At 45.6% G+C, this 16,855-nt stretch overlaps 1 protein-coding gene across 1 annotated transcript in view; it reads left to right on the forward strand.

Annotated features, from left to right (window-relative positions):
* Nucleotides 1-6,968, forward strand: part of CAPN9 (calpain 9) — a gene marked incomplete at its 3' end in the record, with an annotated part of 30,235 nt that extends 23,267 nt beyond the window's left edge. The window contains exons 16-21 of the mRNA XM_082305659.1: nt 248-312; nt 2,692-2,760; nt 4,162-4,240; nt 4,912-5,028; nt 6,058-6,116; nt 6,942-6,968. Coding sequence (XP_082161785.1) covers nt 248-312; nt 2,692-2,760; nt 4,162-4,240; nt 4,912-5,028; nt 6,058-6,116; nt 6,942-6,968 — 416 coding nt within the window. The remainder of the gene's footprint in view (nt 1-247; nt 313-2,691; nt 2,761-4,161; nt 4,241-4,911; nt 5,029-6,057; nt 6,117-6,941) is intronic.
* Between the last annotated feature and the right edge of the window lie 9,887 nt (nt 6,969-16,855).

Genomic DNA, 16,855 nt, shown 5'->3' on the forward strand with positions numbered 1-16,855 from the left:
TCTGAACCTCATCTCCTCATGTACAAAACAAGGACAGTATTTCCTGTCACGTCTTCAGTAAATACCTCTTCTGTCTGGACTGTGACTTCTCTATAGTGAGGGCTGTATTCATCTTCCAGTGCACAGGTCCTTCCACAATGAGGGCTAAGGGTCAGCTATCTCTGCTTGTGAAATCCTATTTTCTACTTCCAGTTTATAAAAGACAGATTTGCGCAATGACTTCTTTCTTATTATTGTCCTTTTTCAGCAAAGAACATCAAATTCAAGAACTTAAGTCTCATTTCATGCCGAAATATCATTTCTCTTATGGATGTATCCTTTTGAATAAGTGCTTGTGAGACTAAATGAATACTGAATATAATTGCCCGTAACATTACCTGTCATGGATATCAGAGATGGATGCGGTAATGTCATGACAGAACACTACCCGAAGAAAAAAATTATGTGAAAGTTTTATCCTGATTTTTATTTTAGAAATTTAGGGTTAGGAACTTCAAGACAGACCATTTTCTACTACAGACTTAGAGGGAGATGCTTTAATGCTGGGCACTTTGAAATCTCAAATTACTTCTGTATAGAGCAGTGCATTTTTCAAGCTGTGGTTTATTTGAAAAAGGCCTAGAAGAGCGAAGTCAAGAAAAGTCTGTTGTCTGGAGGGTTAAATTCACCAGACTTGTGCATGCAAGTTATGGGTCAGAAATTAAGGATCAGCAGAGTCCTGAAAATTACCGATATCAAAGCTGTGGTTTTTTTGACAACCAGACTAAAAGCTGGAAAATCTGGTCTTTCAGCTAGGTCCTGGATCTCCAAGAAGCAGACATGCGGGCGAGAGTAGTCTGTCCAAATTTAGGCATTTGTGGTGTAGGTGTCTACATCTAAGCCAGCTTTCTAGACTTCCTCTGTAGATAGTGAAAAGGATGGTGTAATTATGCTTGTTCTCAATGTGCCTAACTGTGAGGGATGCTAAATGACTGCTCAGACATTAGGTGAGACGAATCACAGCCCTGGTACTTCCCCACCAGATTTGTCCTTTGCAGTGTTCTGGTGCCTGATGAGTTTGCTTAGCATGGCTTCTCCTCAGGTAGAGCTATTTTTTGCAGTATGCTTTCCTGATAGACAATTTTGCTACACACGAGACAAAACAGATACAGTCCTAACAAGGCAAGTATCTAACATTTGGTTTATGTCTTGCTTGTTCAGCTAAGAAGTTCTTATCTTTTGCTTTTGTTGCTCCAGTCCATGACAGAGGTAACATCCTCTCAAACAGTTCTAACAGAAAACCAAAACAGACAAAACTTTATCCTGTTAAAGCTATGTCCATAATGTTAAAATTCAATGCAGATCAGTCACCAGGCATATGCAACGAGAAAAAGGGGACCAGTCCTAAATTTCCTCCCTTAAAAACTGAGCTTCAGTAGGGAGCTGGTCCATGTTCACATCTCATCTTTACATGGTATTGGGACAGAGCCAGGGTCTGCACTTGACCTAGGAGCATGGCAACAGTCCTAGGTTTACTATTTAGGATATAACTAAATAGTTTCCGTGATTTGCAATGCTTCCAAGGAAATCTCTACACAGTTTTGAATACATGGGGAGACGTCTCTTCCTCTACTTTGAAAGCACAAGGAACACAGACACAACCATCCCACTCTGGACACGGTATTTGGAGCACAATGGAGGAGCAAAATGACACAAATGCAAACCTGAGTCAACGCTGACAGAGTCCCCTCCATGTCATACGCCACTAAATTCCCTGGCTATAGTCACCATGCGGTGGCATGGAGTGGGGGCAAAGTTCTACATGACACCAGGAAGAAGAACCTGGCTGGGTAAAAAGACGGACTTTTGCAGGAGTGATAAAGTCCTTGGGATCTGCGGGTGCCCTCAATAATGTCACCAGTGTAGGTGCTTAAATAACAGCAGGCATTAGCTAGACCCCACTTGGCATGTTTTGACCTTTGTGAATGCTCGCTGAGCTAGTGTCCATCTGAGCAAGGGCTTTGTCCTGGCAAGTAAGATGGAAAGGGGAAGGGGAATGGGCCCATTCCTTATTTAGCATTTCAGAGCAAGTGCCCCATCCTGCAAGTGAGCTGTGCTTGCGCGACATCAGTAACTCAGTAAAATAAGTATTAAGACCCTCCCACTTCGGGCAGAGGGAAGGCCAGGCAGATCTAACCACTGCCTCTCAGAACTGCTATACAGACATTTTTTTCAGACCCTAAGGACCAGATTTGCCACCCTCACCTCACAACTCCCATTAATTTTTGTTTGAGCCATTGCAACAGAGCCTGGCCTCTAGATAAAAATACCGAATAGCACGTTAGTTGACTAACTCCTTTGAGTACAGTAGCAATTTGTTTTAACCAGGTAATTTAATGCTCCGAATCATTTATATCCCATTTACATCCAAAGCTGTTCTTGCCTTAGAATAAGCTGTCTTTCTTTCTCCTGTGGAGCCTGCATTGCTCAGCTGTGTTTTTATATCACATAATGTTCCCCAAGTATCACAGCCACAGCCATGACTGTAACTGCTCGAGCTGCATCTCATGAGAAATCCCAATATCAGTTCCAGTGGCACCGTAGGCTTTCCAGGCAACTTAACATTTTCTGCTTAAAGGAACAGTGCTGATAAATTGAGACAGAATTTGGACCTTCATGTAACAAATCCTTTTCCTTAATTCAGATTACCAGACCAGTGGCAATGGGAAACTGGAATTTAGTGAGTTCAAAGTTTTCTGGGAAAAAATGAAGAAATGGATAGTAGGTGACATTATTCATTGTATTTGTTGCTCCATTTCATTAGCTATTTCCTGCATAGTTTATTATGTATGTGCAGACAAAAATGGAGACAGGAGAGTTTACAAGCCACGAATTTTAACTCAAAACAAATGTTTTAAAAGTATAGGGGCTTGTTTTGGATAGTCAAAGACATTCTTAGCTTTCCATGATGCTAAACCATAATGGTTTTCTGGAAATAGCAGAGATTTTTGTAAGCAACTCAACTATGTTTGGGATAAAGAATGCAATGGGCACTAATAAGCAAGCCAATCAAAATGAAACTTAAGGAGTTTCCATTACTGCTGTCATACAGAAGAAGAAAGTGATGATTCATGACTAATAGGAAACAATCATTTCCTAAGTCACTGCATTTCCACTATTGATCTCTCAGGAGTCAACTGTACTGAAGTCTGGGAAAGTGTTGGTTCTAATTTTAAACACATTTCCCTGCCACTGTCTACGGCAGTAAGAATAAGCAGGCTCGCAGAATCAGGCCACAGAATGAATATTCAAGTAAAGACATCATAATTGTTTCCTCACGGTCATTAATAGTTTCTTCTGAATTCATGCTTCACCCAAGCATTCAAAATATGCAGTTCTCTGCTTCTTGTCTAGCCCGTCAGAAATGGCAAACACTTTTTCTGGGTACAAATGCCACATCTCTTTTAACAACTGATGCATTGTTTTTTAACAAGGGGGCTTGAGAAATCCTTGTATCCTGTAGGAAGATTTGCACGTATGTTTGCTGGAAAAATTTAAGCTGAATGTGACGACAGCTCTAAATAACTCATATTCCAAGGGAGAGTTGTGTTTGTCATTTCATTAAAAGGATGGAATTTAACTCCAGCTTAATAATTATTTAATATTTAGGTCAAAATTCAAACCATTTGTATCAGTTCTCTTGGTTGTACCATGAATGTGGCTGTTTAGATCTTTTACACCTAGAAGCAAATGAGTAAGTGACAATCTTAACTTCATGTCAAACAATTAGCCTTCAGAATTATAGAGAAAAACATAAGAAGAGGTTAAGAGAATGCATCCTTTAAGAGTTAAGAGACAAAGATAAATACGTCCTTCCTAGATAAAATAGCTTTTTAAAAAATCGTGGAATTTTTTATGAAGAGCAACTCATTATTTTTGAATGCTTGGGTTTGGCAGTACTTGTTTAAGTTTCACAACTTGTTCATATGACAAAGAGAATCGGGACCTAGATTTGCTCCTCAGTTAGTTACAAAATCAGACTGGATCTAGACCAAAGTCTTGTCAGCTTTCTTAAATGCTTATGCTAAGCAGTTAGAGATAAACACCTTGTCTTTCTATGCCATATCTCTGCTCCCTTTCATATGCAAATACTGAACTTTCCATGTGCTCCTTTCATAACAGGATATCTTTCTTCAATTTGACTTTGATAAATCTGGTTCCATGTCCTCCTATGAGTTTCGCAGTGCTCTTAAAGCTGCAGGTAAGACTACATTTTATCTGGGAAACCTGTTGGGCAGATCGGCTGTGGGTGAAGAAGACTGCAACCAATTATGCAGGCCAGGTGCCCCTGAGCAGAGAGGAGCTCTAAACCCCAGAGAGGACCTGGGCACCTAGAGAGGACATTGAGTGGGCTAATTTTGCCCCAGGTATCCCCAGCCCTGCAGGGTAGTCAGTCAGAACAATCTTTACATTTTTATTGAGCTCTGTTAAACTCAACAGGGCTGCACAAGTGCAGGGTTAGACCCTGAAACAAACCACTTCAGAGTCCATGTCCACTCAAGGGTTGGAGGAACAGTGAGTAAGCTGTTTGTTATGAAGAGCAGTCGGTGCATTTGTATTTCATCACAAATTATTTTTATTAAAGCACCTAGTTTTGCAGAAATCCCTACAAATTTTAGGAGACAGAATGGTCCCTCACACATCAAAGTGCATGGACTAGAAACTGCAGTGACGGCAAAATTTCTTGTTCAGAGTTTGTTATTCATTGCAAGCTTAAAGAACTTTGCGGTCAGATAGCTTTCTGGATGGATGTGTGCCACAGAGTATCCTCCCATTAACTGGTTTTCAAGATTAGTTAGTAGAGATCTGCAGATTCCTCCCTGGCCCATGAGGTTGCTCATTTTTCCGTTGTGTGTGTGTGTCTTTGGGAAGGATACCAACTCAACAACTATCTGCTGCAACTGATTGTCCTCCGATACGCTGACGAACAGTTCCAGATTGAATTTGATGATTTTCTGAACTGCTTAATTCGCTTAGAGAACGCAAGCCGTGAGTATCTTCTTCCTCTGGAATTTCTTACCCTTTGAAAAAAAATTGTTCCACTTTCGGCTGTCGTTCAGCATATTGCACAATATCTGAGATCAAGTGTGTACGTGGCTAACAGAAAGGAGCTGTGTTTAGCATTTGCTTTTGGGATGGCTTCTCTCCTGTAAAGTGAAAAATGTTCTGCTGCTACTGGAAAATTTCCCCACGTGAATAGAGCCTGCTTCATAAACTCTGCAGTAGAAGGCATGTGAAGAACGCTGGCAAAGTCCATGTTATAGCCTTCCTTGTGGCTCACCCATGAGCTTAATTTGGGATCACAGAAGTTCAAGGTTCAAATATTGCTTGTGCCTCATGCAAGAGATAATTGGCATGCACTTGGGCAGGTATCTCCTGTACCTTTTACATAACTTGTCCACTTTTGGCTGAAGATACGGTTCCCTGTACATCGAGGCACCCTAGGTCTCCGTTCAATTGCATACAGGGTCACTCTCATTCCAGAGCAGCAGTAGTAGAGATAGGTAAAGTGGCTGGATAAATGCTGAAGTGATCATTAATGTGGCTCCAAATTCAAATCAAATGCAGCTCACTCTTTGAGAAGCAAAATCAACTTTCTTGACTGATTTTTTTTGTTTTGTTCTTCTCTTTACTTTCTGGTTCTGTCTGTGGTAATAGAAGTATTAAACGACTGAGATGGATAGAAAAGTTAAATAAGCTATATAAAGAAAGGCAAATTGCTTGGCTTCATTTTGGAGTATCATCCACATCTGACTGTTTAGCACATCCAGGACACCCTCTTCCAGTCAAGGCCTGAAGTGGGACTTGCACAAAGGCCTTAAGTCAGCAAGACATTTCCTCTTGCAAGAACTTCATTTTGTCGGAGCAGCTACTGCCACCAAGCAATCCTAAGCAATCCGCCTTTGCGCCAGGCCCTCCCTCTCCTTGGCACGGCCACTGTCGTTGTGGGATGGGAAGCTCGTGTATGAATATGAATGAGGTGTATTTATAGTACCGGTGTCCTGTTTTTCATTTCAGGAGTATTCCAAGCACTGAGTGTGAAAAACAAGGAGTTCATTAACCTGAATATAGGCGAGGTATGAGCACAGCTTCATAAACACTGACAAAATGATGGGGCTTCTCTAGAGCTTTTGTCTTCTTGTAAGAACCGGAGTATTTCTGCACAACACTTCAGGTGACATCTATGTCCGTGAGAGTGCAGGGGGCATCTGCCATAGGCTTTAGCAGGGCTGGGATTTTACAGTGCATGCACTGATTACATCTCCTCCGTGCTATTTCCTTCCTTCCTTGCCCTGTGGCATATTCACAGCTTCCCATCCCCCTTTCTAGATTCTCTGCTTTCTGCTTCCTCGGGTGCCAGCTCTTGATGGGGGAAAGGGGAGGCAGCAGATGGGGACGGGGGGTCTTTCAGTCTCCCTGAATCCCCCAGGAGTTCAGATCAGCCTCTCCTGTGCATGCCCATCATCAGCTTCTCACACTGCTCAGCACAGGCTTCTTATTTTCATGTTCTCTCTTTGACTCCCTGTTGCATATGTGGGTTGTCTCTCATTTTACACTAAACCAGAGCTTCCTGGGGCAAGGCACACTGAATTCCCTGGCACAACAAATGTGGGACTCCATACGGACTGCTGGGGTGCAAATAAAATCACTGCCGTTATTGGCATCTAGCGCTTGGAGAGCTCTGCCTGCTTCCCTCCAAACACAGAAGTAAATGCTGGCTGAGGTCTCTCCTTAGTGACAGGAGATAAAAGCCTAGTGAGCAAAGGTCCTCTTCCCTGCATGGGGTCAATTCAGAGCAAAGCACTGGTTTTGAACAAATCTCTCTCATTTGGGGAAAGGGAGGGAAAGGGAGAAGGGCCTGAAATCATTTATTGTAAAGTTGATCTTTCTTCTGACATTAGTTTATCAACCTGGCAATGAACATCTGAAGAAGTCTGACTTGGATGCTGGGAGTTTCTTGCAACATTGCTGCCAAGACTTCTGCCCCAGCAGCTGAGGTCCCTTTCGCATGCAAACTTTACCAGGAGATTTCATGCAGAGGAACACGCGTGCTGCCCATCCTTTCTGGTCTCCAGCCCTGTTGATGAGTTCAATAGTCAGATCATATTTTGTTTTTATTTTTGGTAAAGCCTCTCAAGCAGACTGAAACTGATGTCCCTGAGTGACCACATGTTTTTATGAAATAGGATTGCATTTAGTTTCAGCACAACACAGACTACAGTGATTCAAAGTCTTTATTGCTGCTTGGCTACAGATTGCTGTAAGGTGCTTTTGAAAATATAAGGCTGCATAAAACTTCATTCAGTTTGGAATTTATTTTCAGGCATGCTGTGTGGCTACATAACAAGTCACCTGCCATAGCCACATGAATTGCAGTCTGATAGGCTGCCAACAAAGGAAGACTAGGGAATATATGGATGAAAATTCATCCCTGAATATTTATGACAGAGGTCTCTGATCCAGGCTTCCTTAGAAGAGTGCTTAAGCTAAGGTTTGACATTCATCACGGGTTTAATTTAGGGAAAAATTGTTGCGTCTCACCTTCCCTTAGTCCTTCCTCTGCTACCAACAAAGTTCCTGTGCTACACACTTTGCTCTGTGGCCAGAGCGTGTCCCACAAGCCAGTGGGACACTGGCAGCGTGTCCCACAGCGCAGCTTGCCTTCATCTTCGGAGAAACACGTGGCCCCCCGAGACAGTGAGCTCTTGCGTGGAGCCATTTTCCTCCAGGCAGTCTGAGATTGTGTCCCACACCAACCGTGCTCCAGAAGAGCAACTATAATCATTTTAGATGAATTAAATGTATCCATTGGTAAGGCCCTGATCTCTGCAGCTATTGCTATTTTGCATCTGTGACTTACATAGTACTATTCATGTGATGTGGGTAGCCAGTGCTGACTTAAAAATAACAGTAATAACAGCCAGGGACTTAAGAGATCTTCATAGGATTTGTTTCCATGATTATCTTCATAATTTATGTCTATTTTATAATGAATCAACTGTCTGGATTTGTTTTCTGAAACCTTGCTTGCAGCGAAACAGATGGCCCGAGAATAGCCTTGCATTCCCTACTGTCCAGGATCACTGAGACAGCCAGGGTTTTGTTTTCTCTAGATTTAGACCTAATGAGCAATTCTGGAAGGAAAAGCAAGCTGCAGTAAAGGTGAAGTTCAAACAACGAAAAAACATGGGGATCATGATGTTTAAAATACCCACTTTCTTTTTTTCTAACAATTACAATCCTGTGACTATGCAGAAAATGCTCTGGAGCTAACTGGAAGCTGAGCAAAAGCTAATGGTTGTAGTATTTGATTAACTGAGGTACTCAGCCCCATGAGGTGGATTGATTTTCAGATGTGCTGATTGTATGCCCTTTTGACAGCACTGGAGGCAGCTGTCTAAATCTGTGAAAGTTTGGATTAAAACCTAAGACTGTCCTATAAACATTCGGCCACATACTTGAAACAAAAAATCACAGATCCTTAATTGGTTCATTGTGTGAGCTTAGATGCAGTTACAAATTTGTTGTAATATAGCATCGTTCACAAACGATACAGAAGAAAAGAGATGTCTCAATGCCTGGCATTGCCAGTGTAGCTGTCTGTTCCTCTACACAGAGCTGGGAATGTCTTGGCAGAATCAGGATTGGTGCAAGAAAGTGATTAATATTGAGGTGGGAGTAATGGGGTACAGGTAAAAATCTCCTCTGCATTTAAAAGAAAATTCATGCATTTAAGAAAAAACACCCTGAGATGTTTTCTGCCCACTCTGACCTGTTGCCTGCTGACTGTATCACAAGGAATTTGAGAGCTAACATCAGAGTCCTTTAGCAATCAAGCCTCTTCCCTGGCCAGCCAGCTTGCTGCAGAGAGCCAACTCCCCATCCTGCCTTGGGGTTTACACAAGACCCATAGCCACAGCAGAGGTGCATGGAAGGGGAGTTAAGCACAAGAAAACCTGTACATACGACCGGGCTGGCCCATGGCCACCCAGAGTCTGTTGCAGCACAGTCCCTGTCTCACCACTTTGGCTATAAGGATATTACAGGTGCCTGTGCTGAAAGCCTCGCTAAAATCAAGGCAAAGAACAGCAACTGCTCCCCCCTGTCCTATGAGCTAGACCATTTTCTTTCTGCATTGGAGTAAGGCCCCCCTTAAAAGGGGGAAAAGTAACCTTAGAAGTAAGTGCATGTGAAGATGGAGGATTATATAATGTATAATATAATATAATATATTAATATATAGGGGTTTGGACTTGCTGGTCTTTTTTTCTTTTAATCAAGGATCTTGAATTTTGCCTTCTCTGACATGAGATGTAGATATGTTTGGCTCTGTACCATTACAGCAGCTATGGCAAATCACTTATGATGCCCTGAAAGCTGTGTGAGCGGTACATTCCCTAATGTGGGTACACACAGACCCTGTTAGCAAGAACTGGCTCATGCTGGGAGCTCTGCCTGTCTGCTAATAGCAACATTAATGGGGAACATGAGAGGCATTTTTCATAATTATACTACTGGAAAAAACTAAAAATCACTTAGCTACAGAGTTGCAGTCTGAGCATGCTTTCCTACTCCCCCACAGAATCAAAAATCTCTCCTTAAAACCTGCCGCTAACGCCTCAGGCCAGATGTTAGCAGGGGCTGGCTGCTGCCCTGGCGCTGGTTGTCTCTCCTCTGCTCCCCTGTGCCCTCCCAGCAGCCTCAGCCCCCCAAGGTGCTGGGCAGTGCTCAGAGACACAGCACATTTCTGAGTTGAAAGGAACAACATCAGCCAAGGCATAAGCCTTTTGAGAGGGAATTATTTGGAGCTTGTACCTAGCTCGGCCACCTCCACCACCCTAACCACCCTGATGGTAGATTTGGCAATGGCGTTCTCCTGTCTTGAAAAAGGTTTCCTGCCCAACCTGTTGCTGAGGCCAGAAGGGATATAGTTAGTGAAAACTACCATGAAAAACTGCCATAAAAATGTAAAGAAACTGAAAAATAGTGAAATTGCATTCTGAAAGCTGAAATTTTGCACAAGTGTGGGCAAAAGTATCCCATGCTTCTTTGAAAAGCTCCCAGGGAGTGGCTCAGCAATGCTGAGTCTTCAGCAGCGATACTTGCCTCAGAAAATCATATTTTTTCAGAGGCCTATTTTAATCCCTACTAGGTTTTGGGGGGGGCCCGCAAACTCATGTGTCAGCACAGGGGGTGCATGAGGCATCATGGGGATGGAAAGCAAGAAAGTGAAGTCTAGCCATCCCACCACAGGCAAAGCCTCCATATTGTGGAGCTGTGGCGTCAGGCAGGAGAGATGCTAGAAGTGATGTGGCGGTTCACCCCATTTATAACAGTTGTGGTTGCTTCCAGTCATGGAAATTAAATATTTGTGAATAGATACCAAGTTATCTAAATCATTTTCATTTCGACTGCATCACCTCCCCACTTCTTTCCTGCCTCTCCCCTGAAATATTTGAGTCTTTCAGCTTTTTGACTCGTGGCAGCTTATGTTTTGAAAGTACAGCAGAGTGCTGAGGGCAGTTTATAATGTTCCCAGTAATGCTGGAACCTCAACATTTTAAAAAAGAATTACAAATACTTGCTGATTGAGGTAAAAAGAATTACAAATACTTGCTGATAGAGGTAAACACACAAGCTGTCAGCAAATGCCGACAACTATCTTCTGCACGTCAACCACTTCTAAGGGCAAGTGTGTTATAAACTGCTCTCCTAAAAACTCTAATTAATTTTCATCCCTTGCCCTTTGCATGGGCCTTCAAGGGAAGTCAGCTCTGCTGAGCAGGGTTTGGCCTCCCGGCTAGCCTGGATACCTCTGTGAGTGTTATCCGCAGAGGCAGAGGAGTCGAACAGGGCAAGGACAGCAGCAGGCACTAGTCACATGCCTGTTCTTCTTCTGGCCCAGCAAATATATAGCTATAACTCTTCATCGCCATTTTTTCTTTGTTTTTACTTAAAATGCCCTGAACCAACGTAAGACGGTGTATTCACCCCCATCTCCCCCAAATACAGAGTCAGGAATGGTGAATATTTTCATTTTCAGGTACTCCATGAGAATACTCCAAGTGTATTTTTTTCCCTGGTCTTTCAGAGAGGAAAAAGCATTTATCCACTCGGATCCAACAAGGCGTCATGATCAAGAGTGTCCATGTTTCATCTGCCCCCAGGGTGCCGCCTGCTCTGCAGGCAGCCGGCGGCGGGGAGCTGCCTGCATGCCTTGCCTGCAGCGCAGCGGTCGCCATGCGTGAGGGGCCAAATTCCCTCGCACCTTTGGGACAGCCCACCGGGGGGGACAGGGACAGGGACAGGGATGGGGGTCCTCCATGAGCACCGCGTCCCCACCTCGCCTGGCAGACGGCCCCCCCAGGGACACAGGCCGGCCCCTGCCCTGGTGAGGAGGGCGCTGCCAGCGTTTTGTGACAATTTTATCCAGTTGCTAAGCAGCTGGGTCCCAGGGACACAAATACAGCGAAAACAAACTGCCCCGAGGGAAAACGGCCGCGCTGCTCTGGGAGGGCGCTCCCCACTTCGGACCCCGTGTCTTCCTCTCCCCTCCTCGCCCAGGCGCGCACGGTTTCACGGGGCTGTGCCAGGGTCTGTCCCACGACCTGAGCGAGGGTGATTGCCTGTGCAAGGCTTTGGGAAGGGGCTCTGGCAGCCAGGGTCCAAGCTGAGCTGTCACCTCTGCTGGAGGGGGTGGCAGCCCGTGCCCGCCTGCGGAAGGCTGAGGGCACAGACGTGGCTCTGCCAGCCTCGCCAGCTGCGGCCGTGTCTGTGCAGGGCAGCATTAAGCACCGCTGGGGCCAGAGAGCAAAGCCGCGTCCAACTCTCCAGCCCAGCACTCAGGGCACCCGCTGCTGGGATGCAGTTTCTGCTCCTCTCGATGGTTAAAAGTGTTTTGCGGCAAGTGTTCTCCTTGTCTGACTAGAAGGACCAGCAAATTATTCTTTTAAATACTTACATACTCCCTCCACCATCCCTGACCCCTCAAAGGACTACTTTGTTTCAGTGCAAAGCAGAGTAGCTCCAGCACAGGGAGCTGAGAAGACCCCTGCCACCACACCACAGTGTCTCATATCCCAGTGGTTGGAGCAGAAACAGGAGATCTGGGCTCAAAACCCTTGAGTGATTCAAATAACATTTATCTTTCGCCAGCCTCCTCTAGTTGTTAGACACTCGGCCTTTCTGCATCAGTCAAAGGCTGTCAGCCATCCAGGAATTAATCTGTGGGACCTTTAGAAAGATGCATCCTTTCCATGCAGCATGCAAGAGTGGGATGTGCCATACCTCAGCACGGCATTTTGGGACACAATACTGTAGAGCAAAACCATTTATTGTACAAGGCGGCACCAACACAAGTCTCCAGGGATGCAGCCACATCGCACTACAACCCCTTTGGTCATCCAGCAGCAGGCTGCCAGGACGGGCATCTCAGCATCTGCTCCAGCTTGAAAACAGATTATCTGGTGCCACAGAAAATGGCTTTATCATGACTGATCCCATTCGTTTCCTAGAGGACCCGCCAAATGGCTGAAATAGAAATGGGGTCAGCAATTAAAAGGGTAACTCTCAGTCACTGTCACCATATGTTGATATGATGATGGCTGGTTTACATATTTACCTGATAAATAGCTTACTGAAAGTTTTAGCAGGACACAGGTCAAGGAGAGTGGAGACAAAACTCGAGGGGCCATTGTACAGAAACTGCCATCCTCACAGATTTCTTCTCCAGCGTGAAAGCATGCATAAATGTATCTCCCATTTCAGGGAGGGTTTCTTCATGTCACTGGGGAAAGGAGAGTGGATGAGTTGCAGCCAGCTGCAGCCTCAGCTCAGCTTTCTGCCCCACCAGGCTCAGCTGAAGTGTCTGACTTTATTCCTCACAAGGACATCATATATCCTGTATTTTCTTGAACCGGGGTAGGCAAACTTTTGAGCACAAGAAACAGAGGTTGATAAGTGTCTCTGTGAAGGTGGCAGAGTGGCAGTGACCCACGCTGCGTCTTACGCTGGATCCAGGAGCTCTGGGACATCTTTAGTACTGCCACCACGAGGGCTGTTTCAGATTCTGATCCTTTTAATAAGTCCAACTTTCTCTGCAGCTCATGGGTAATACCTCTCCAACGGAACCCATGGCGCTCTTTCAGAGAGATGTTATTCCTTCCCGAGGCAGGAAATTTCAAGCTTGTCAAAGCACTTTTCTGAGCCAACAAGAGCTACAGTAGAAAAATTTTGATTGAAAACAGGTGCATGGCTGGCTGGCTGAAAAAGTCACAGCGCAGTTTGCCTAACCCCTGGGGGAAAGGCATGGACCCCGTGCGAGGAAAAGAAAATGAGCGCTGGGTTGAGTGTGACATGGTGAGCCTGCAAGGAGCCGGGGAGCCATGGCTCCCTCAGCAGCTCGCACTGCAGTCCACAGACATTGCATTGCAAGTCTGGCTTAACTCGGTGGTGATCCAGTTTGCTTAGCCTGCTAGGGAGCAAGTGTGCTGCTCCCTTCTGCCAGTGCAATGAAAGCGTGTGAGCCATAAAAAGCCAAAACGGTCACAGGTTTAAGGCTTGGGAACCAGAAGCAAAGGCTCCATCCCCACCCCGAAGGGCCTAAGGAGAAGAGAACTGTTTGTCAGGGGGCTGAGGTCCCCACAGAGCCCACTGATGTCAAGGAACGATGGATGGGGCAAGTCCTTCTGGGAAAAGGAGGCTGTCTGTATGCAGGTTCTGGGGATGGGAGTCTCTTATTTTAGCCTATAAAGACCTCCAGTAAAACCATTTAACCTGATTAGTCAAACACCTATGGACAGGACTGGAAAGAAACTTTCCCAGTTGTGTATAAACTTTGCATTTGAGCTGACCTCATGCTTTTCCAGGCATATCCCAGAGGGCAGCCATCTAACTTCTGCATTGCCTAAAAACAGGTGCCTATTTGGGACTTAAAAAACCTCTTTAGTGTCAAAGCCCATCTGAAAAGCTGCATGCACAGAGCTTCTTTGCTCCCGGGATGCAGCCACGTTGCACCCCAGCACCCCAATGAGGATGGCGTGAAGGGCTGGGTAGGCAGCAGCTGGACCCCGCCACTGCGGGTGGCGGCAGGGACGTACCCACGACACCCCAGGCACAGGGACAATACGCCTGCGTAAGGCTCCATGGACCACAGCAAATTTCTCCAGCAAGGTGCCATTACCACACAACACCTGGGACCTAAGACGGCCCAGGAGGCCCCAGACAAGGTGCCTCTGCCCTGATTGCGGCGGAAAGACACGGCCTGTGATTTGGGCTCGCTGAAAAGATGCTCTGTGCCTCATGTGGGGTGGAAATTGCTCCACTGCTGCGCAGAATTTCAATCTGCATTAGAAAGGCGCCTTCCTTGCTGGCAGCCTTTATGGTTGTGCTGTCAGTGCCACAGAATTTCATCTTCTCCAGAAGCCTCTGAGAAAGTGAGAATTGCCAGCTTTTTTACTAGAAGTTTCAGCTTTTATGATTACAGAGAATATCTAGAAAATGGCATTTGAGCAGGCCTTAAAGGTTCAGAAGGCAGAATACAAATAAAGATCAACCCAATATATTATTTTTTAAAGTCTAAACCCTGTTGATAATTTTAGTGGCCCTAACTCACGGCTTGTGAATGCTTTGATGTGTTGTTACTGCTCCTGACATGAAATAACCCTACACTGGCTTTGTTTACAGGCAGGGATTTCCTTCCCTAATAAATGATTGAAAGTGTTCGGACAATTAAGTCTCTAGAGTTTTTAATTTAGTAGTTTCCCTGATCACTAACAGCCAGCTCTTGAAAAACATTAACACCAAACTGTCTTAGGAGTGGGAATTAGTGGTTTAAAGACCTTTGAAGACCTAATAGTCTCTCTGCTCTTGAGCATCTCTCAGATGCACAAACAAGGGAAGGACACATGGAAAACCACTGCTTCAGAGGCATATTAATATATGTATTAAGTTAGGTGTATATATGTTATATAAAATATGTAATATAAATAAGGGTTTTATATATATATATATATATGTATGTATTTTATATACACGTAGGGCAGCTTGTGTACAAGGCTTCGGTAACAACGCCCAGTAATGAGGCAGTTGGTCCCCTAAAGGTACTGACAGCCAACTTTTGATTTGCCATGCATGAATTATCCAGTTTCATAATTAACTGGGAAAGGGTACGAAAGCCCCAAGCCTGCTCTGCACAGACAATTGCTTGTAGTCACAGACCCACCTCTGTCCCAAGGGGAAAATTCAGTTTCTCCAGTTACTCAGTAACACACTGGGCTTGAAAAGCCAACAAAAATATCCCACGGGTTTCATGGATCCCTGAAGGGAAAGACGTAGGCACGTGCGTGTGTGCCCACCGCGGGAACCGGGATGTGGTGGCTGTAAGGAAGAGCCCACTGTGGCCGGTGCCCGCATCGAGCGGGGAGCCGGCTGTTGTGGGTGCTCTCCATCAACAAATCCCATCATGCCAAAGGCCCTATCTTGCATTGCTTGTTTTGCCTCTAAATGGGAGCCAGCCTTCAAAACTCTAAATATTGGCCAAGTGGCTGGGCCAAGCAGGCAATAGCGAATGCAGAACTCCCAGCAAAACGCCGTTTTTTTCCAGTTGGTCCCTTTGCTGTGTAGGTTGGTGAAGCCTCTACAATGCCGCTGGTCTTCTTGAAACAAGGAACCAGCTGTCCTTGGTGTCCGTCCATAGACCTGAAGGATACTCTGCACCCTGCAGGTATCTACTGCTTATTTCCGTGCTTCTAGCTTTCATCCTGCATGTATGTTGAACACGTAGATTTATTCTCAGTCAAATTTGCATTAGACAGCAAAACAAAAATATCCCAGGCATTTTTGCCTCTTCTTGGTGTCTTTCTTAATTCCCAGTCCCTGCAAGCCTCAGACACCCTGGGTAACTGTATGCTGAAGGCAGACGCCTTTAGCTTCAGTCAAAATTATGTTTAAAATTCAGCACTTAGCCTTTCCTGCCTGAAAGCCAGCTTTAGGCCAAGCAGCATCGATTTAGATGATTTATCAAGGTATGCTGCAACTCAAGAGGGCTTTCAGTGCTCCTGAGGCTAAAATTAGACGTGCCAGCTACGTTTCAGCACTGGCGGCGCAGGGTGCCCTCCTCTGTTCCAGCTGGCCCTGCCGGCGGTCGCACGGGGGCGAAATGCTCAGCAGTGGGGTGACTCCCGGAGCCCCGCGGTGCCCCCCTGACCCAAGGAGGCCTGCCCTGCAGATCACCTGGGGAGCTGCAAAACTGACCTTCAGTGGGAGATCATCAGTGGAGAGGCCGCCTGCCGTCTCTGGGCACGGGGCAGGATATTTAGCTGTGTTTGCAAAGGAGGTTAAAAACAAAATAAACAAAAAGCTATAGATCCATGAGTAGAAAGTGCATCCAAAAGTGGCTCCAAGGCTGGCCCCGGGTGCGCACCGCAGCAGGCGGTTCGGAGGTGCTGCCTCTCTTTCTGCCAGCTGTCAGCACAAGCACGGGTGAAACGCCAGGTCTGCCTTCCCTTGGAGGCACAGTAAGGCGCTTGTTTTCCCAGCACAGGATTTCAGGGCAGCAGCCGCCTGCCAGAAACACCGTGCACAGAAATATCAGGGAGAGAGGCTCTCTGTTACCGCCCTGGCTGAGAGCTGGGCAGCCCTCCCCCAGAAAGGGCCACCACATACGCACAGCCGGGATGTGTCCTGTCCCCCGTCGATCCCGTTCCTTCTATGTGTGAGTGTCCCGAAACACCTGTGGGCTATAGAAAGCCCCTTTTCAGGTGTGTTTGGCAACTGAGAAGACCTTTTCTGTGCATGAGTGTATTCTGAATTTAAG

This window comes from Platalea leucorodia, assembly GCF_965183815.1.
Source record: "Platalea leucorodia genome assembly, chromosome: 3".
Taxonomy (NCBI): Eukaryota; Metazoa; Chordata; class Aves; order Pelecaniformes; family Threskiornithidae; genus Platalea; species Platalea leucorodia.